We start from the raw sequence: 22,455 nt of genomic DNA, 5'->3' as shown, positions 1-22,455 counted from the left end.
TACAAGAGCACGTATTGAGATCATGAGTATAGCCTGACATGTGATGTGATGAATTTCATAAACAGACAAAAGCATATTGGTTGTTGTTATCATGAAGAAACAGATATTAGTTAATTGGTAAATCCTTACCCACTCGTTATGATTTGGATATTGATGTTTGTACTTGATTTCGTACAAATTTAGCTCAAAAATAAATGTGTTTTGTATACTTATATTTTTAAAAATCTAAAAGTATATTTTAGTTTAAAAAGTTCAATTTATCAATGGTTTAGTTTTTACAATCAAACTACAAAATAATTTAGTTTCATTTAAAAAACTAATTTAGTTCCATACCTTTTTATATTTGACTAAATTTTTTCCTTTTACATGACTTAACCTTTTATATTATACCACATGCAAAGCAAGTTTTCTCACTAAAAAACGTTAAGTCAAATATTATAGCGTCCAGAACATATAATAAATTTTATCTTGCATCTTTGCTACCATGGATTCACCTTTGTGTGAGCTCAATTTTGACATCTTTATATCTCTTAATATTCTCCTTAGTATAAGGTCGTCTTCAAAAATAGTCATCTTAACATTAAACTTCTCGTTCAACTCCTTCGAATTTAAAGTCATTTGAGCCTCCTCAAAATGAGAGTCTTTATTTCATCCAACAAGGCTCCTTGAAACGACCATGCATCTAAGTAAAGAATACAAAAATAAAACCACCTAATCCTCATTATCAATTTAAATATAAATATTTTCCAAATCAAGAACCTATTTAGACAATTGTTTGATAATTGCCTTTTCACTACTTATCATATACAACTACAATGCATGCTTTTTATATAAATGGCCAACAAAAAACTTCATCATGCAAAAGCTTTCAAGTTTTGTTCATAATCCTACTATAGTCTTAGATACTTGTATCAAACCTTGTCACCGAGGTTAAGAACAACTATGTTGTGTGTAATATTAGTATTTTAAAATAATTATATTATTTATTTCATCTTCACTTTAAAAATAAGAATTCAAAATCTTACGTTTTATCTTCTCTAATTAAATCTAAAATGTTTCATATATTATCTAGATAAAGTGTAAATAATAAAAAATAAGAAATCAAGTAATTTTTAGGAAATATTATATATATATATATATATATATTAAAAAAATATTAAAGAACTTTCTAATCTTAAATCTAAGAGGTAAAAAAAGATAAGAATAAAAGAATAAAGAATATAAAAAAGAAAAGAATAAAATAAATGTTGGACAATTATACTTTTTCTGGTCAGGACAATATTATCCTTTTTAAAATGTGAAAGGTGCTTGAAACTAAATGTTGGACAAGTATAAAATAAAAAATAAATTAAAACCAATTTCTATTGTGATTTTTGTTTCGTTTTTCCATTCACACTTTATTTTACAACGTTAAAGCAGTTTGGGGGTGAAATTGCCGAAGTTTTGTGTATTTACTATGTGTTGTTTGATTGTAGATTTAAATTATGTTAGATTGAATTAGGATTTGATGGCAAGAAGAGGCAGCAATAAAAGCGAGTTGAATGAAGAGGAACCTGCATAATTATTTTTCTGGATAATATTGTGTAAATTATGCAAGATGGTAGTCTTATCGATAAGTATTTGAATAATATGACATTCATGACAGTAACAACGAGCATGACAGAAGACAGAGAAAGCAGATCTGTCAATTTTATTTATGGAAAACTTTTACTCAAGAAATACTTGTAAATTTTGCTGAATATTAATTTCCAAGAAACTACTACCAATCTTTTGCAAAAATATTTTGATTATGAAATTCACTGTAGTTTTATTTATTATTTATTTATTTGATTTTACGGATTAAAAGAGACAAGAAAAGTTGCAGGTTTTTTAAGTTTTTAATGCATATATTTTTGGAAAAAGATATTCACATATAAAGTTTAAACTATCTTGAAATTGACGGAAAATCTATTACCTAGGTAGCATTGCAACATTTTGTATGGAGTAAAATTAAAAAAAGTGCCTTAAAATAAAATAAATAATTTGCGGGACCTTCCCTTATGTTTGTGGAGATGAATTTTGAATAACTTGTAGAAAGGATCAAGAAACCCTAACTCACATACTAGATCACTTCCTACTCTTAAACAAGTTAAGAGTAGCCTTTTGAGTATTTCACAGTTGGCTTACACAGGTGAAAAGGGTGTGAGCTTTAAAAGTTGAGCTATCTACAATGAGCTCGGCAAGGGAGGGCCAATGCAGAGGAGGTGTGAGTAGTGAAGGTGATACACGATTTTGACGTAGTGTGGTTGAAAAATACAAATGCGAAAAGAATGAAGAATGAGCGGTGAGTATTGTGAGGGTTTCTTCTCTGTGAGTGAGTGATTTTCGAGTAGGTAATTTTGTTTATGGATAATGTCCTTTGCATTTTCGCTATAACCCATCAAATATACATACGAAATTGGCATACAAAAAATATTTTTTACGTTACTTACTAATAAAAGAATCCATATGTAACTTAATTTTACTTGTCCATATAAATAAAATTTGTATATAATACATACATTACTTACAAATTTGTATATATATAATACATACATTACTTTATGTTTGACATGGAAATCACAGCTCAATTTAACTAGAATTTTTTTCATTGAACATTAAAGCTCTATCTAAGGTATTTATTTGTAGGTTTATAAGGAAAATACGCACCCTTAGAAAGAGGAATATGTGTTGGTACAAGGTAAAACTTGTTGTCCTCTGTGCAATGAGAAAGAGGGATTAGTGAATCATATCCTATTTTACCTATAGAAAAATTGATAATATATATATGATAATATATATATATATATATATTCATTCATTCTTATTCTTACCAAACTTTCGAATTCAAATCTCCTTTCTTTTAAGCTTCTTTATGATTATTTTTTATCTCATAATAACTCACCTATATTCAAATATTATTTGAATCTGTTCTAGTTATTCTCTTACCTGAACACTATGTTCAAATATTTTAAGTAACACAATATGTCATATTAATTAAATTATGTTTATTCAATAAGTATTTTATTCCTCATCTATATTGAATTTTTCTTGTAATTTAATATTTTCATCTAGACCTTTTCTTATCCTTCTAAAATGTGAAAAGTTCTTAAAATTAATTGTTGGACAATAAAATAAAATAAATTAAAACCAACCCGACAAATATATTTGAACTGTAAAGACATACTTTATATAATTTTATTATATAATAAAAAATAATTTGACAAATTAAACTGTTAAATGTTACCTCACGGCGGAGGAAAAAAAACTGAAGAAAAATTTATTAATCAGAACAAATTTCAATAAATAAATTTTAATTATTTTAATTGAATTTATTTCAAACATTTGGAATATATCTCTTCGATAGAAAAACATGAGATTTCAACAGCAATGATCTTACCATTAATTCCATAAAAAATCCATTTTAAGTTAAAATATAGTATTTTATTAACAAATCTATTTAAGTATTTAAGGATTATGATACTTCCTGAAAAATTCACAAACAGTGGGATAATGTTACAATTTAATAACATATAACACCGTTTCCTTAGTCAACGCTTGCAACCGCTGTCGATTCTCTTATGTTTTCCAACTCTTTCGAAGCGAAACCGTTGTTCAGAGCTTCAATCGGGTCGGATCTTAGTGTCAGTTTCAGTTCGGGTCAAGTGACCATGTTGAAGAACAGTTGTAGTTGCAGCATGTCGACCGCAGAACCCGGTTCAGTGTTTTTCCGCTCCGTTTTCAGAACTTGCAGCAAGAGGTAAAAGTAAACTCTTTTATTTTATTATTATTTTTAAAATTTAAATACATGATTGCTTTCTTTCTCATGGTTGTTGTTTTCTACAGTAATCTTTATTTGTTTCTGAACATTCCTAATTTTGACTTTGGTTTATGGATATATATGAAGTTACTAAAATAATGTAAGGATGATGAGAGTTGATGAGGTTGTCTGATGTTTCATCGTTGTATATGAACAGTTATAATTCATAATATAATTTCTAGTTTTTAATGAAATTAACATGTAGAAGAGACCTGAGATTGGTGGGAGTTATCTTTAGAAGTTAGGAACTGCATATTTTGTTCATTTTATTTTGGAGGATAATCATTTTATCTTGGTCATTTCCATATTTTGGTGAGATTAATCTCTATTTTGTGTTGTGCAGAAAAGATCCTAAGAATACTACATACTGGAAGCCTCCACAAGCATCTGCAGGAAATGATTTTCACCTCCCAATGAGCAGTTCAGTGGTTAAAAATAGGTGGATTTTTTAATAATCAATTCATATTATATTCTCTTCCGTATGAGTTCTTTCTCCTGTTAAATTGTATACAATCCGTTTGTTATTATTCCAACAAGAACTTATTTTCTGTATTATGTGTACTATGTTGCAACATTTGAAATCTCTTCTCTGGGTGCGAATTCTGGAACCTCGGGAACTGATTTTTCAACACAAAGAAATTGATTTTCTATCAAGTTCTGCCTGTATCTTTGATCTCCAACGAAGTTTTATAACAATTTATATGATACAAATCTGCAACTGGCAATGTATATTTTAATTTTTAAGGATGTGCCAACAAAATGTAGATGCTTATGCGTTTTTAGCTTCATGACTTGGCTGGTTGTTGTTGACAAAGCTACACTTGCTAACCAAATTTTGCAATTATGTTCACAAACATCTTAACATATACAAAGTAAGACTTGTTCATGGAAATAAATTTTGCATGTATTGTATGTGCAGGACATCAATGGAGGGCATTAGGAGTCTGCGATTGATAACAGCGGTTAAAACTCCTTATCTACCTAACGGCCAATTTGATCTTGATTCATATGATAACTTGGTGGATATGCAGATTGCAAAAGGCATTGAAGGTATTCTGGTTGCAGGCTCAACTGGTGAAGGCCAACTAATGACCTGGAGTGAACAAATAATGCTTATTGCACACACAGTTAACTGTTTTGGGGACAGAGTTAAGGTTGTTGGTAATGCTGGAAGCAACTGCACATCAGAGGCAATTAAAGCCACTGAGAGAGGTTTTGCTGTTGGAATGAATGCTGCACTTCATATAAGCCCTTACTATGGCAAAACCTCTTTGGATGGTTTGGTTGCTCACTATTACAGTGTACTTTCCATTGGCCCCGTCATTGTATATAACATACCTACAAGGACTAATCAAGATATTCCTCCCAGTGTAGTTCAAACCTTGGCTCAAAGTCCTAATTTGGTTGGTGTCAAGGAGTGTGTGGGAACTGAGAGGATCAAACAATATACAGATGAAGGGATTGTTGTATGGACAGGGAATGATAAAATGAGCCATGATGCTAGATGGGATTTTGGAGCTGTTGGAGTTCAATCTGTTGCTAGCAACCTAGTTCCTGGTTTGATGAGAAAACTCATGTTTGAAAACAAGAATGTTACACTGAATTCAAAGCTGATTCCTCTGTTTGATTGGCTTTCTCAAGAGCCTGTGCCTATTGCTTTGAACACTGCTCTTGCTCAACTTGGGGTCATCAAACCAGTTTTCAGACTACCCCATGTTCCCTTGCCTGTGAATAAAAGGATAGAGTTTGTCAATTTGGTGAAGCAAATGGGTCGAGAGCATTTTGTTGGAGAAAAAGATGCTCAAGTTCTTGAGAATGATGACTTTATCGTAGTTGGTAGATATTGAAGTAGATTACCATGTTCTTCTAGTCTCTGTATAAGTTAACACTTTTGGCCTTGTTATTCTTTTGAAAGTTTGGTGATGTTCAAAAACCATATATCATGTACCATACAGTCAGTTCCAACTTCAAAGTTCAAATTTTAGAAAATTATCAATTTCTTCACTATGAGATTGTTATCTGATTCTAAAATACCAACATCTAGTTCAGAACTTACGAAAGTAAAATTTAATTTACTTATTCTATACTTTTATTACTAAAAGTAAGTTAATGACAACTAAGAATAATACAAAATTTTTTTTGCTAACTTAATCTTTTGCAACTATCACTACTAATAAAAGATCGACACATAAAATCATTATAATTTTAATGTCATTTTATATAATGGAAAAGTAAAATAACCCACATTAGTTAGTTTATCTTCTATTGTTGTGCAATGTGGTTTGTACGTTAAAAAATATTTAAATATTTTTACAAATCATTTCATCAATAAGATATATTTACAAGTACAAATCTAGATTTTATTTCAAAATCCATTGTAATATATTTTTTATAATATGCTTTCTTTGTTTAATAAATAATTAATTTTTAAGTTTTTTTGTTGTTGTTATACTTATAATAAAATATTATTTTAAAACGATAGTTAAATTTAAAATTACAAAAAGACTTTTAACATTTTTTTAATTTATGTAGGCTGACCGACATGCTTACAAATCTACAATTATGCAAGTCAAACCTACTAACTTACGTCTTGACTCACTTTTGGTATGTTAAATGTAGAACAAACCAACATAGAACCAATTAATTTCCGTTGTCACCTCTACAAATATTAGTAAATTAAATCTTAAATTTTTTTTTTTGATAAAAAATATATTAATAAACTTTTATTGATTATTGATTGTTAGATTATAAGTAACAATTATAACTATCTTTTTCACAAAAGAATTTGTTCATGTATTTGAATTTTCGATATGTTCCCAAACATGTTTAAACATACATACTTTTCTATAGCTTTAATGAAAAAAAAATTAATGATTAACTTTTCTATAAGGTAAACTTTGTTTTATACAGAAGTAAATTTACAAAAAAAAAATCTTATAATTCCTCCAAATTATTAACTTGTATATGTTAATTGTAACTGAGAGAAAAGTTAACATATATTATTTTTTTCTAAAATACTTCTAAAAAAGTCATCCAATCAAACTCAAAAGATCCGGCCCAATTATACCTTAGGATCTCTCATTATTTTTAATCTCGTTGTGTACATTTTTGTTATCTTCATTTTCAATTCTGGCCCAAAAGTCCTTTTCGCTTTATTATTCACGCCCATTTTATAAAAGAAATAAGTCTTACTGGTTCGTGAAAATTTAACAAATCTACTGTTATATTCATATCATTACAAAAAGAAAAAGATAAACATTTTTTGTTTCGTTTCTTAACACACTTTAATTGGGAATTTGGTGGACTTTATTTATTTAGTTTATGTTTATTTCCTAATTTAAATTAAGAAAATTGATTTAAATTAAACTCTTTTTTACTTTTAAAGTATATATCTGACCTAAAAGCAGGTCCAAAATTATCAACCTAAAACGATATCATCTAAAAAAGTTCAATAACAGAGGATTTATTATAATAATAACAACTTCTGAAATATTGGAATGATATGTCTGTCTATTAGTTACTATTTGAAGGAATATTAACAAAATCTGTTAATATGTTTTTCAATATATAGACTTAAAAGGTATATAAATATATTTTTCTACTACCCTTACTTAATACTTAATATTATTTTACTTTTACGTTATCTGTATTAATTTGAGTGTCAGAAAAGAGTATTTGTAAATAGATTTTGAGAAATGCTACACACAATTTTTTTACATTGATATTTTTTTTTTCTTAAAAAAAATTAAATATATTTTTAGTATCTTAACTATCAAGCGTTTTTTAGTTTAGTTCTTTTTTCCAAACTTTGCTTCATTTTTATTCTTTTCTTTAATGAAATTGTAATTTTTAATTCTCGAAAAGTAATGACATTAAATTTTCAGTAAGCTGGCTAACGGTGTGCCACGTTTCATGTCATGTGTATACTTACAAATTGCAAATGTGGGATTATTCACGGTGAGATTAAGGGTTATTGACGCTAAGGAAAATTAGGGGTTATTACGTTGAGATTAGAGTTCTTTACGAAATCTTCAATCCAATTAAATTAAGGGTTATTATGCTGAGATTAGGGTTATTTTCTTTCACCAAATTGTGGTAGCGGTGCTTGACATGGTTGGCGTGCTTCGTGTGGTTATAGTATTTCTTGTGGTTGCTGTGAAAGAAACGTGTAAGCAAGCAAGGTCATTTTTTCTTTTTGGTTTTCGTTTAAGGTAATTGTTATTTGATTTAAGTTGTTCAATGTAGGTTTAGAAATGATTTTCGACGTGTCTTTGCATCACATGGGAAAGTTCGTTAACAATAACGGACTACAATATGTTGGGGGAGAGGTACACATAATAAAAGCAGTTGATCCCGATCGATGGTCGTACTTTGAAGTAGTGGGAATTGTTAAAGATTTCAAATATGATGTAGAGTTCAAGCTATGGTAGAAGGGGTCCAAACAAAAACTACTGATTAATCTCAGAATATTGAGTGATGACAGGGAAGCAATAAACTTGGCTAACTACGCATAGGCAAATGACAAAGAGGTTGAAATATATGTCCAACATGTTTGTAGTGAGTCACAAGAAATTAAGTTTATTACTCTTGGTGAAGAAGCAGAGGCAGGGCACATACATGACATGGAGGAAGAGGTAAATGTGGGTGAGGAGGAGGTGCATATGGTTGAGGAAGAGGCTAATGTGGGTGACGAAGAGGTTAACATGGATGATAATAAAGAAGAACGAATGACAAATGATGATGATGGGTTTGGGTTGGAGAATGAGAGGGTGCCATATGATCGTAGAAATATTAATCATGTATTAGATAGGTGGAGTAGAATGAAAAAGAAGAAGAAAACTGTGAGAAGAAGAAGCAATGTTGGTGAAGGGTCATTTATCATTAATGAAGAAGTTAGAGACCATGACATAAATGAATAATATAATACTGATGAATTGTATTCATATGTAGATAGTGATGAAGGTGTCAGTTTGAATAGGGGGAAGTTTCCAAAGTATAGAGTGGATGATATGAACAAGACCTTCAAATTTAAATTGGAGATGGAGTTTTCTTCATTGAAATTTTTTAAAAATGTGCTAATGGAGCATAGCGTTTTAAATGGAAAAGAAATTCAATTTTTGAAGAATGATATGAAGAAAGTTAGGATTGTGTGTAAAAAGAAATGTGGTGTTTTAATTATGGCTAGCAAGGTAGGAGGCAGCCATACGTTTAGGTTCAAAACTCTGGTTAGGCATCACAAATGTGGAAGAGTTTTTGGAAACAAAAGTGCAAGTGTATAGTGGATTGCACAAGTATTAGTAGACAGATTTATAAATGTGGGTAACATGACAGTGATCGAAATAATTGATGAAATTAAGAAGTCATACAGTGTTGGAATAACTCAAAAATCAAAGCAATTTGCAATGGATTCTTTAGTGGGAGATAAAGAATTACAATATGCTCGTCTATATGATTATGTGGCTGAATTGTTTAGAGTTAAGGTTAGAACCTTCAAGATTAAGGTCAATCAACCCCAACCAACTTTACCACCAAGGTTTGGGTCATTTTACATTTGTTTAGAGGGCTATAAAGAGAGCTTCTTAGGGAAATTGGGAGTGGAGGACGATTTGCACCAACTAACGAAGGGGAAAGAAGAACATCCACAAGAACCATGGTTGCACAAGTTTTAGGGTCTCGAGCTAGTAACAATACAACTTTCAGACAAGCCATGTGATATATTTAATGTTTTTTGCAGTTAATGTGACCCACTTAGGGAACAAATTTTAAGTGGGTACAGTTATTTTGGACCTGTTTTTTGTCATGTATTAGCAAATGTAATGTTTAGTAAAGTGCTAAGGGACCACTTGAACGATGTAGCTGAATTACTTTTGTAGGAATAGATAGACCTTATTTCCCAACCAAGAGGGGGTGAATTGGTTCTTATAAAAAAATATGTTATTTTAAAAACCTTTGAAAAGCTTTTGTACTTTCTTGAAACGCAAGAAAATAAAGATTGTAATGCAATAAAAGAGTTAAGGGATAGAAAGACAAACACCAAGATTTTTATACTAGTTCGGCTTCGATGCCTACATCTAGTCCCTTTCAATCAATCTGAGATTGAAAGTCTCTTCACTATAAAGATTGAGTTATACAACAAGACTTACAAAGAGCGTTTGTCAGTGTAATCTCCTCTCCAACTCAAAATTAAATATAGAAGAATACAACACAGAAAGAACAATCATCTTTCTGCAGAAACCCTTTGAGACACCTCTCAAAGAAACCAGAACCTCACGTTCTCTTCTTGGCCATCGGGTACCGGGAAACTACAATCCTCAGATTGCAACAACAACAATAGTAATCTTGGTTCAAACACCTTAGAGTGCGGATGATAATCAGCCAATGAAACACACAGTAATTCCTTCAAGAATCCTTCAAATTTTCCAAACTAACGTTTCTTGATTCTTGGAGAATGAGCACACCTGAAATTTCTTTTCTCAACTCACTTTTGTCAGATATTAAAGTTCAAATGTTCAGAAGTTATCAATGCAGAGCACTATGCGTCAATATATAGTTTTCTCAAGTCTTACGCATATTAATCGATTACAATACTAATGTAATCGGTTGTAATTAACATTACTATACCAGAATTACATTAAAAAAATTTAATAGATTACGCATTTAATGTAATTGATTGCATAGTTATCATAAGTCAAAACAATTCAAAATATGACCGTTATGTTAGTTAAGACTTACCATGAAAACAATTTTTAGTGTGCATGAGATTTAACCGATTAAGAAAACCATGTAATCGGTTAAATATAACAGTTAAGCAATTTTGAAAAATATTTCATTTGAAAACTCATCAAAACACTCAGCAACTAGGTGTAAGAAAAGACACGAGTTTTAATCGATTAAACATATAATGTAATCGGTTAAAACTTGCAGTTTGTCACAGTTAAGCATTTGTTAATATCTGGTGAATCTAATTGATTACATAAACACTGTAATCGATTACTTCATACATATATGCTTTGTGCAAAGAGTTTTGTCATTCAAAACCATGAATATCCATATCTGATGAATCTAATTGATTACATAAGTAATCGATTACTTCATACATATATGCTTTATGCAAAGAGTTTTGTCATTCAAAACCATAAATATCCATACCACATATATAGACAAATGTATAAGCACTGTAAGTATGCAACACAAGCAATTCAAGCACAAACAAGAAAATCAACACAGTTAAACATTAGTTAAACATTTCAGTTGTTGTGCAAGAAACTATTAAAACATTTCTTCGTTGTCATCATCAAAAACACACAAGGGTTTGGATTTAGCTTTCATATAGCTCCCCCTATCAACAACTTCTGTTATTTAATGTTAAGGGATCACTTTTTAATGCTAAGTGTTGCACAAAGCTTTTTTTATTTGTATAGTCCTACCTTTATTTATTTGTACTTCTTTTTCGATTTGTTCATGACAGATACATCAGCTTTTCGCTTTGTTCATGACAAAAACATCAGCAAGGGTATTTTGATCAATAGAAGTTGAGGGACTAAATTGGGTTTAGCGTCTTCTGGTTTTTAGAGTTGCCTTATTTATTTACAAAGTTGATGTCTTAGAAGTTTTAATTCAATGGGAGTATGAGCTGACTAGTATCAGCTTGGACACAATCTAAATTCCTTCAATTATAGGGATTATATATAGGGATTGCAGTACCAAGGCTGAATTCACGGTTATTAGGAGGTTTTGGTGGTCAAAATTCCATTTACCACTTAGGTATCACTCCTTACCATTTTAGCAAGTTTAGGACATCATTTCAAACTTGTTTCACTAGGTAAAATGCCAAAAACTACTCAAAATCAAAAAGTCAACTTCCACACCTCAAAACAACCATGTTATGCATAAATAGGTTGAACAATTAGTTTTTTGTAGTTCCAAGAAGTTCCAATTGTCATTGGATTGTTATGGCCATTTAGTCAAACATTATTAATCATTATAGGATGTCAATTGCTAACAGCTTTGTCAATTCTACTTAAATTTTGATTTGAGGTAAAAGTAACTAGGAATTACAAACATCAATAAGGAACTAGCAGGATGAAACATAATTTTAAGTCAAACTTAAGTACCAAAATTTTATTCAATTAAACAATTAATAGTACTGCTACAACACAAAATTACAATACTAATTATAATTTATCTTCAACAAAAACATAATACAAAACATAATTGTTAATGCCCACGACAAAACAAACAACAAGAATATAATTTTTCCAACTTTTCTATGTTCCTCTAATTTTCTCTTCAACTTCTTGTTCTTCTTCCTTAGATCCAGTACAACCTTCTCTTTTTCCAAACAATCTTCAACTTCTTCAGTTTTTCTTTGTAAGGTTGCTTCAATTTCAAATTCTCCTTCATCAACCCATTCAAAGTAGTTATAATGTGAATTACTCTAGCATAAAAATTAGAATCCATTAATAAAAACTTAATCACCAAAAGCAAAACATTTTCTCACTCACTGCCTAATTTCTACATCTCAAAAATAGTCTTCCTTTGTTCTTTGAAGTAGTTACCTTCAAAAGCAAAAATCTTTCCCCCACAACCACATAATTTTGATGCTAACTAAGAAGAGGATTCACATGTTTGCGACATTCACAAACCAATGCTCCTTCGCGTGCAACCAAATCCACTGTCAGATTTCATTTCACTATAATAATGATTTCGAAAGTAAATTACCTAAATGAACTTACTTCGCTCCATTCCTACGAAAACCATATATCTCCAATCTATTCCTCTATTCCCACGAAAAACAAAAATCAACTTACTTTTCAAAGAAGACCAACTCCAATCTTTTGCTCTTGAGATTTCTTTCAAAGTTAAATGATGATTTCGTGTTTCGCCAACTCCATAGGTAGCAAACCTCTAATCTCAAATATCGCATTTGGTTCAAGTAAGAAATCTCCAAAATAACCCTAATCTAAATTTTCATTGAGAAATAGGAAACTTTGAATTTCATATTTTCAATTTCTAATGCGGCATGAAATGTGACACATTATTAGCTAGCTTACTAAAAATTTAACATCGTTGTTCTTCAAAGACTAAAAATTATAGTTTCATTAAGGAGAAGAATGAAAATGAAGCAAAATTTGAAAGAGAAACTAAACTCAAAAACGTTTGATAGTTGAGGGACTAAAAACATATTTAAAACATTAAAAATTGATCTCTAAATATAATTTTTATCATTAAAATTGATTATTATTGAAAATTTTTCTTATAATAAATGTTTAGCTTTTCAATTTAAAAACGTTCATAACACTTAGATAATTTTCTTATAAGTTTAATTAAATAATAAATAGTAAACTAAATCATTTTATAGGATAAGAAATTCACATATTCCACTGTCTCGACATCACATGTCTTTGACAATTAGTCAATTGTTATCAATGGATCTTGATTAAAGTCAAAATAGTAACTATATGTACTTACAATTTGAATAACTATATTTAACTAACTATTCCCTAAAACTTATTGCATATCTTCTTTTTAGAAAAAAAAAAAGAATGGTAACGTGGGTTGTAGATAAATTTTTTTCTTTCGTCCTGAATAATAATGATTGGCTAATAAATCTGTCCGCATAAACAAAATAATAAAATAAAATTATACAAGCATTATAAAAATAATATTGTTTTAATGCTTTATATTTTTAATGCACTTCATAACTTTAGATTAATAATAAAATTAAAATAAATTAATTAAACAAAAAAATTAAGATCCACACAAAAATAAATATGTCAAAGTTACACTTTTAATAAACAAAGAAATGAAAAAATAATGTTGGTTTTACTTTTTTTTTTATACTTTTAAATGTTTATTATTAATTGTGATGAACTATTTTTTAATATAACATAATTATAATATGTGTATATGTAGGTGTTAGTATCAATCATTGATCAAGTGTAATGTTATTATTTTCTTAATTAACTAACTATTAATTACATAACTTCATTTTTATATAACTTCAATCTTATGAATAAATGTAGGATCTATGAAAAAGAGATTTTGATGAAGATGTTAATGGAAACACATTTGATTGAAGATTCTTTTTGTGTTGACTATGTATTGAAAATGATTTTAAACAAATTTTCAAAATATGAAATTGCATCCACTTTGTTTTTAATATCAAATATTTAAAACTTTGGATGATGATGATGATGTGTTGAAAATACTATTATATTAATATTACAAAAGGTTTTAATTTTTGAGTATTATAATGATGAAAGTATTGATTTATGTTTAAAAATGAAGATATTATAAGAAGTACAAAAAAAAAAGGCATACACCACCATAAATTATTAAAATTATATTATTTTCAAATATAGACATCATTTCTAAATTTCATTGACAATATTTCTCGAAGTTTCGATCTATTCTTGAAAGCAGTGTTTTGTTACTAAAATTACTTAAACGTTTTTATATAACTACTTTAAAAAAGATTAATTGATATATTCATCATCCCGCGTATTAAGAGTAAGATATAAAAAATATTTAATTAAAAAAATTATCAGTAATTTTATCATTGATATATATAAGAGTTGAGGGGTTTTATTAAATTAAACTATAAATATGATTTTGACTTAATCTTCCAGTTTTCTAAAACGTCGAAATACATACTCAGTAATTTGAGTTGAGCACATGTGGTTGATGCTGAAAATTTTGACTTCCTTTTCTCCAACTTGCTGTTATACAGTAAAAAAGTGGATAAAGGGAAAAATAAAATAGAAACGTGTATTAGCAAAATATTAAGTATGGTATTTTATATGCAATTGAACCGACGAAATAATAATATTAAACATGAGCAAGTATTTTTCTACACTAAGTTTGAACAAACTGTTTTATATTACTATAAAAGAAGTGTGGTAAATATATATATATATATATATATATATATATATATATATATATATATATATATATATATATATATATATATATATATATATATAACTTTTAAATTGTGCTTGATCGTACAAAACATATTATTCCATTAATTTTTACCCAAGATATATAATGTAAAAGAAAATACATGATTATATGAACATAAGATTAGGAAAACTTATATTCCTTGTAAAGGTTTACAATTAAAGTCTTGCAACAAATTAATTGACTAAACTCATAGAAAGAAGGAACTGAGGTAAAAGAAAGACACACATATATAAGATTCCTCATAAAGAAGGATCAGTGAAATCTAAAACTATATTAATTAGCTATTATTTGGTTTTGATGTTACTTTGTTGGGAAACTTCTCTTGAAGCTGAAATAAGAGAGTTTGATTCTCTTTGTGAAGAAGCAGTGCCTTCTTCCTCAACTTGTCATTCTCCTCAATGATGCTTTGGTTCTCCATATACAACTTCAAGTTTCTCATCTTCATTTCTCTCTTCAAAATCATCTTTTTCCTTCTTCTTTCTTCTTGCACTTGTGCTCTCCTTCTGTATCAGTATATACCATCAAAAACAATTTCACAATATATAATATATATCACAAAACTAAGTTTAATAATATGCATGTAACTTCCCTTAGATTATACTGCCACTAGATATATATTACCAAATTGCTGAAATGCTTATCACTATCTTTTACTAGAATGAGCAAAACATAAAAGTGATATGTCAATATTGATATTCGTGTGAAATATTTTTCAGAAAATTAAACTTGAAAACAAAAGTAAGGATGTTGTATGTTGACTTTATATAATGTTGAATTTTTATTTTACATCATGTAATTTTATTTCTCTCTCTCTTTTTCTCATGCATGTATAGGAGAGATCTTAGTAAAACAATTATGAATATTCACAAGAAAAAAAAGACAAGAATGAGATAATAGAAGTTGTCATGTGAAAATTGAAAGAGAGAGAGAAGAGAAAGCATGCAGAGAGAAATGTTGAAGAGAGAAAGAAAATGATAAAGACATGAGAGAAAGAAATGATTACCTTTTATGGAGGCTGAAGTGAAGGTGGTGGTGTCTCTTGGAAGAGGATGGAGGGTGAAGGGGAAAAAGAAGGGAAAGATATGGTGGTTGTTCTGAAGAGAAAGAACACATATCTTTTAATCTCTGAAAGAAGGTTGAGATAGCTGTGGTTTTAAAATAAGATTATGTGAAAGTGAAGCGCAACCATTGGGGTTGAAGGAGTTTATATATAGGCACAAAAGATGAATTGAAGATGAAAAAAGAGAGATAGCTGTGGTTTTGTGTTTGTTTGTGGGGATGAGAGAGAAGAGCAATGATGATAGAAGAAGTCATGATTACAAAGGGCAGCAATAGATGAGAAATTAGAGAAAAGAAAAGGGTGGTGAAGAAAATTTGTTCTTCTCTTTGTTCTTTAATTTCTTGGCTCCTTTGATTGCCTAGTTAGTCTATCAAGCTCAAACTTGGGTAGTGGGTAACGTAGAGATCAGATATGAGGAATGGACACAAAAACAAAGTACTACACTCCTCCACCCAACTTCCTTTTTTATATATATTTTTATTAGCCTGGATTTAATAAAAGGTTATGTATAGTATATTCATCTTAATTTAAATAATGTCTATGTGATATGGACACTTAAAAAACTTTTATATTTTGATCAAAGTAAGCTAACAAATTCTTTTAAAAACCCCGGTTAACCTAATAGAAATTTCACAATATATAGCAAAGGATAATTAAGTATTTTTATTTTAGTATTGATTTTAGATTTTACTTTAACCAGTAACTTATTAAAAATAATTAAAATGTTTAAAAATCGTATCCCCTTTAATAAAAAATATATTATGATAATAAGTTGTATTTCTTGCTTAACATCTTAATTAAATTATATTTTATGTAACTCTTTCAATTTATAATTAGGTTGCAAATGTTTTGAAGAATTAAATATGTTTTTATTTCTTACGATTTAAATTTTTTTTTTATTTTAAAATTTAATATATTTAAATTTCTAAAATCCAACAATATTAATTTTTTTTACATGTTAAATGATTATCATTTAAGCGGAAAAGTGTCGAATAATATAAACAATTTAAAACATTATGTTAAACAAATTATTTTAAAAAATTATAATTATTACTTTTACATTATGTTAAAAAAAATTATAATTATTATTTTTTAAGCTTAAAATCAAATTACATCAAAATTTGATACATGGATAAATTACAATTTTATATTCAAATTTAAATTACTCGTCAACTCCACTGTTATTGAACTAGTATTGAAACACATAACACAATAAATAATTAAAACAAGAATTTGATGAAATTTGAGTGAGCTGGACTTTGGTGATAGCACACTATAAAGTGATAAAGTTAACCATCAGTAGTTTTTTCCCCTGGAATTTTAGAAGTTTCCCTTTGAATTTAAAGATTTGTTAGGTGTTGATAGTTATTTAAAAAGTTGAAAGAGGAAATAGACATAAAATCACGTGGGGTGTTATGAAATTGGTGTGATAATTATTGTAGAAGACAATGTTGACATGATATTCAACGTGCCAACCTGGATTTACTTCTGTTCATTTAGAATAAATGAATGGGCCATTGCATTGCATGGTTGATTATAGTGTCAAGATATAGCTATGGCTGCACCACTCTGCTCTCTGCATGCCTACTGTTTTCACCCACTGCCAAACAGTACAATAAGTTTCACACACACTCAACAATTCATTAATCACTGGTTTTTTTTTTCACAAAATTCATATAAATCTTTAAAATACTGTGGGTACAAAATAGCAAGAAGTTTCGATTGATATGGCAACAATAAAATTTGTGTTTATTAATTTTAATTAATTTAAATCAATGCTATTAATAGCGTGTTAATTTGGTTCAAATTCTTTAAATTCAAATAATGTAAATATATAACATTTTATTTGAAAAATAAAAGTTCATTTTTTCCTAAACTTTCACACATAGTTATGCCATTATAAAAATGATAAATAATATTCTTATATTACGATTTATTTATATAAACTGACAGTTTTAAAAATTATAAAAAAATAATTAAATTATATAAATGTGTTACTTTTTTATTTTCACTAAACAATATTTAAATAACAATCAATGACAAAAAAATATAATTAATTATTATATTGATTAATTTAAATATCAATTTATAAACTAAAAATGATTAATATATAAAATAGTCTTTATAAATAAAAAATTATAGTTGGATTCTGAATTAAATTCTAAATGGTTTCTAATATTAATTATTAAGGTTTTAACTACCGTGTCAAATTTATTTATTCAAAATACCAAAACAGTGTCCGCAACTACCATTTTCATTCGCCTACTTTGTTGTTACTGAGAAAGATAAATGCAAATTTGAGAATGATAGAAAAATGAAAGAGAGGAGGTGAACGGTAGAGATGATAATTGGAGAATAGTGGATGATAATTGGAGAATGGATGTGAATGGTGGTGACTCTTGTTTCTATATGTAAAAATGGCATAGGAAGGAAGAAGAAGGTTATCATGTGTACAAAAACATGTAAATAATACATATGTTAAAAAAATTTAATGTTGTTAAGTGAGAAAAACTATATTTAATCATTTTTTAAGTTACAATATCAAACAAGTTAGAAGATAAAAACATATTTAATCCTTTAATAATTACATTCTTATCTAATTGGATTTTATCCTTTTTCTTATCATTTATTTAATATGACAATTAGCGTAAATTTAGTTAATAACAATACTTTGAACTTTTTTTAATGGCAATTATACTGAACACATAAAACAACAGCGAAGAGAAATATTATACCATAAAAACAACAACGGTAATAATCAATATACAAATAGTTTATTGTTTGAAATTAATTATTTATTTGATATAATTTTTTTTTAATTTTATCTCAATTAATCCTTAATTTCAATTTCAAAACAACTCACTCATGTAACATCCCAATTTAGTAAAATAAAACTACTAAAATGAAATATTACATGGATAATGATATAATAAGAACTACATATTAATTGTAAACAAAATTTTTCGCCTGAAAAATAAAGGTTTAACCTAAACTGCAAGCTTCACTTCTATTCTTTCGCTGTGACAACGAAAAGATTGTATCCCTAAACTCACACTATCAAGGTGATCATTGCAAAAGAGAAAAAACATACAAAGACATACCACAGAAAAACAAGGGTAAGCTAGTGTAATTTAATAGTCATGTGAGCATATAATTCAAACATACAAATAAGATAATCATACACATGTATAAAACATATAAACACATATTGACTGACCACTTTAACTTGACCTTCCGGACTAGTATGAATATGTAGCTTGAGGTCGTTTCTGCGCCCGGGGGTGTAGTAACTGGAACACCTCAGCTGCCACCCGGGGTTAGTCTATTATAACTCACCTACGATACCCTATAGGCTAGGACCTCCTGCTATTCTCACGACATGACTTAAACATCTCTACTTGAGACTTGGTAAACATTAGAATGTCAGGATGCATGTTGTGGATTTCGCTGTCCATATTCATACTATAACACCACCTTGATAACCAATCACTAAGGCATTCCTCCTTGGAATTCTCTTTTATACCAGTTGGAACATTATACCTTCTTCAAACATTAATACAATTTCTCATACATAGTAAATCAATGCAACTACAATAAGCAGTCAGAGTCAAACCATGAAATCAGCATTTGAATACCAAATAACATTTCGTAGAACAAGACCGAACGGCAAAACACTCACCACACGCGAACATGACTGAACGGTTATTAACAGAAGACCCAGAAGAAGCCGAACACAGTTAAGACCGAACACCAATACAAGACCGAGAACTACCAAGATCGAGCCCTACCAAGACCGATCGCTAGTACAAGACCGATCACTACCAAGATCGAGTGCTAGTACAAGACTGAGCACTACCAAGACCGAGCACTACCAAGACCGAGTGCTACCAAGACCGAGCGCTAGTACAAGACCGAGCACTACCAAGACCGAGTGCTAGTAAAAGACCGAGCACTACCAAGACCGAGTGCTACCAAGACCTAGCGCTAGTACAAGACCAAGCATTACCAAGACCGAACGCTAGTACAAGACCGAGCACTACCAAGACCGAACACTAGCAAGACCGAGTGCTACCAAGACCGAGCGCTAGTACAAGACCGAGCACTACCAAGACCGAGTGCTAGTACAAGACTGAGCACTACTAAGACCGACCACCCACCTAAGACCGAACGATCATGAACGGGTAAGACTAAAGAGACCGAACCCAATTAATGACCGAGTACCTGAACATGGTTGAGCGACCAATCAACGCATGACCGAGCGAGGCCGAACGTAGTTAAGACTGAACACCAGCACAAGATCGAACTTTATAGCTAAACCGAATACTAGTACGAGACCGATCGGTCATTAATTGAAGCTCCACGGAAGCAGAACTAAGTTAAGACCGAACACAAAAGGAAGACCGAACAGTCAACGAAGTACCTTCAGCGAACTACATAATTCTGCAGAATGACTGCAGAATTATGATCAACACCAATCTTAACCAATTTCCTTCATTCTCCCCAGCTTTTAATCCCCCCCCCCCCCCCATTTATATTATACAAACCTATACATTTCTCTAAGAACATATAAACATTCCTCACATTATTTAGAGAGTTTAGTCTCAGATTTGAGAGTCAATTCTATAGAATCATAAACTCAAGGACCAAGAATCAGATTTCTTACTTTTGGTACCATTTTGAGTGGCTTAAGGATTCAAATAAATCTTAAACAACTCACCCAGATTCCTCATACATACCAAACTCACACCGAACACACATTCTCCATTTTTACTACCACACTTCCTCCCAATATCACTCGGCCACTGAACCAGAATTATGCAGAATCACAATCAACATGAATACAACACTTAATAGTCTTCAATAACAATACCTAACATACAATCATTCAGTTTCACACACGTGCAGCACCATCAAACAACATTGTCATACATCATAAACCAAGCAATTAAATTAACTAGCTTCCCTTACCTCTTAACCGAACCGCAAAACTTGACAGATTTAACCTTCTTCACAGTTTTGTTAACCCGCAAGTGATCCTAGGAAAACCTACAGACTTTGGATCGGTGAAAGAAAACCAACCACCAAACCAGAAACAAAATCAAAACTAAGATGAAGAGTCGAAGAACACATGCAAACCGGACCGTGCTTGCATGTACCAGAAATTGCAGAAATTTCAAGAATCAAAGAGAGACAAACTTACCAGCTCTAAACACGAAATTAATCGGTGGAATGGAAACTCTTGGTGCCAAGATTGCTTAGGCACTGCCTGATTATTGAAAAGATGAACTAAGATTGAAGAAATCTAAAGAGAAGGGAGAGCAAAGGTAAGAAATGGAGGTTTTAGAGAAATAGACAGTTTTAAAATAATGAACCGTTTGTTAAAATTTCCTATTTTATACTATTGGTATATTTTACCACCAAAAACTCGATTATATTATTTTAATACATTTATCTACTCCATTACTTCAATTTTCTGATTCCTTTCAACTCCAACGAAACATTATAAATATTGATCAAAACAATGATTTTTTTTTCACCCAAATAGTAGCCATGACCCGAAAATGATTCAGATAGCATATTGTTTTAATATTTATAAATACCATGTTTTCTTTTTCACATTAAAATTTGGTTTCTAAGTAACGAAATTTTAAATTATGTCCTTTTTTGTAAATAGTTTTATTTTTCAAATATTTTTCTCTTTTTTAAAATAAAAACAAAATTAAAAAATTATTGTTTAAATAACTAAACTCAAACGTGAAAAAAAAAATTATTTATACAAATATTTGAAACAATATTTAGATACATGTAGATATTTAAGTGAAAAAATCTCAAAATAATTATATATTAATTAAAGAAAATTTATTCTGAGACGTGAACTTTTGGCTATAGTGAATATTCTTACGAACAATCAAAATTATTTTTCCTTCAATCCACCTATATTTTTTCTCTCACTAGATATTTCCTTGTTATGAAGCTAAAAGTTATCATTTGGTGCCCAAACACGTACTTAATATGATAGACATTTAGTTGGAAAAGCAGATAGGTTTTTTAGGCTTCTCTTAGTTGTACTAATAAAATCCAAAGCACCGTCATTAAGATTAATGATTGCATGATTTGAAAAGTAATCCAAAGTGTCTTGTCTATATGTAGTACTGACAAGATTAGCCCACATTAACTTTGCTCTTTAGCAACCTTATTAGAGACGTAATCAATATTAATTAAATGAAGTTTGAAAATATACTTCCAATTATATATCCCATTTTGCACTCTAATAGAGTAATATCCAATTAAATTTAATATGGTCTAAGTCCCCACCTAGTTCATCTTCGAATTAAGAGCCAAAGTCACATGTTAATAAGATTTTAAACCAATTAAAAATTATCGTAATATATTACCTAGTTTGAAGATAATAATACTTTTTATAACACAGTGAACCTAAAGTTTGACTTGTTAATTTTTTTTTGCTCGTAATATGTCTTTTAGTTTTCAATAAATTATGGTTAATAAAAGAGTAATTATATGTATTTTTAAGCCTAATAATTCAACCTTATAAAATGATTAATAGATGGTATGATAATAAATTAATAAC

The 22,455-nt window shown here is 29.4% G+C and overlaps 1 protein-coding gene across 2 annotated transcripts; it reads left to right on the top strand.

The window, feature by feature from the left end:
* The first annotated feature begins 3,532 nt into the window (after positions 1 to 3,532).
* On the top strand, positions 3,533 to 5,771 carry LOC108335934 (4-hydroxy-tetrahydrodipicolinate synthase, chloroplastic). 2 transcript variants are annotated; one of them, XM_017572174.2, is made up of 3 exons: positions 3,533 to 3,778; positions 4,187 to 4,277; positions 4,758 to 5,771. In XM_017572174.2, exons 2-3 carry the CDS (start codon positions 4,252 to 4,254, stop codon positions 5,683 to 5,685), a joined length of 954 nt encoding a protein of 317 aa, XP_017427663.1. In that variant the 5' UTR covers positions 3,533 to 3,778; positions 4,187 to 4,251; the 3' UTR covers positions 5,686 to 5,771. The 2 variants fall into 2 exon arrangements, with proteins under 2 accessions (XP_017427663.1, XP_017427655.1); XM_017572166.2 differs by having other exon boundaries at positions 4,182 to 4,277.
* Positions 5,772 to 22,455: the final 16,684 nt, after the last annotated feature.

Source organism: Vigna angularis, chromosome 1, assembly GCF_016808095.1.
Source record: "Vigna angularis cultivar LongXiaoDou No.4 chromosome 1, ASM1680809v1, whole genome shotgun sequence".
Taxonomy (NCBI): Eukaryota; Viridiplantae; Streptophyta; class Magnoliopsida; order Fabales; family Fabaceae; genus Vigna; species Vigna angularis.
Note: the sequence above shows the minus strand (reverse complement) of the source record. Positions and strands in the feature narration are given on the sequence as shown.

Bases quoted from the DNA above. Each gene is read 5' to 3' on its own strand.
- LOC108335934 (XM_017572166.2), top strand. From the start codon at position 3,600: ATGTTTTCCAACTCTTTCGAAGCGAAACCGTTGTTCAGAGCTTCAATC. The intron at 3,779-4,181 runs GTAAAAGTAAAC...TGTGTTGTGCAG, and splicing joins TTCAGAACTTGCAGCAAGAG to AAAAGATCCTAAGAATACTA. The intron at 4,278-4,757 runs GTGGATTTTTTA...TTGTATGTGCAG, and splicing joins AGTTCAGTGGTTAAAAATAG to GACATCAATGGAGGGCATTA.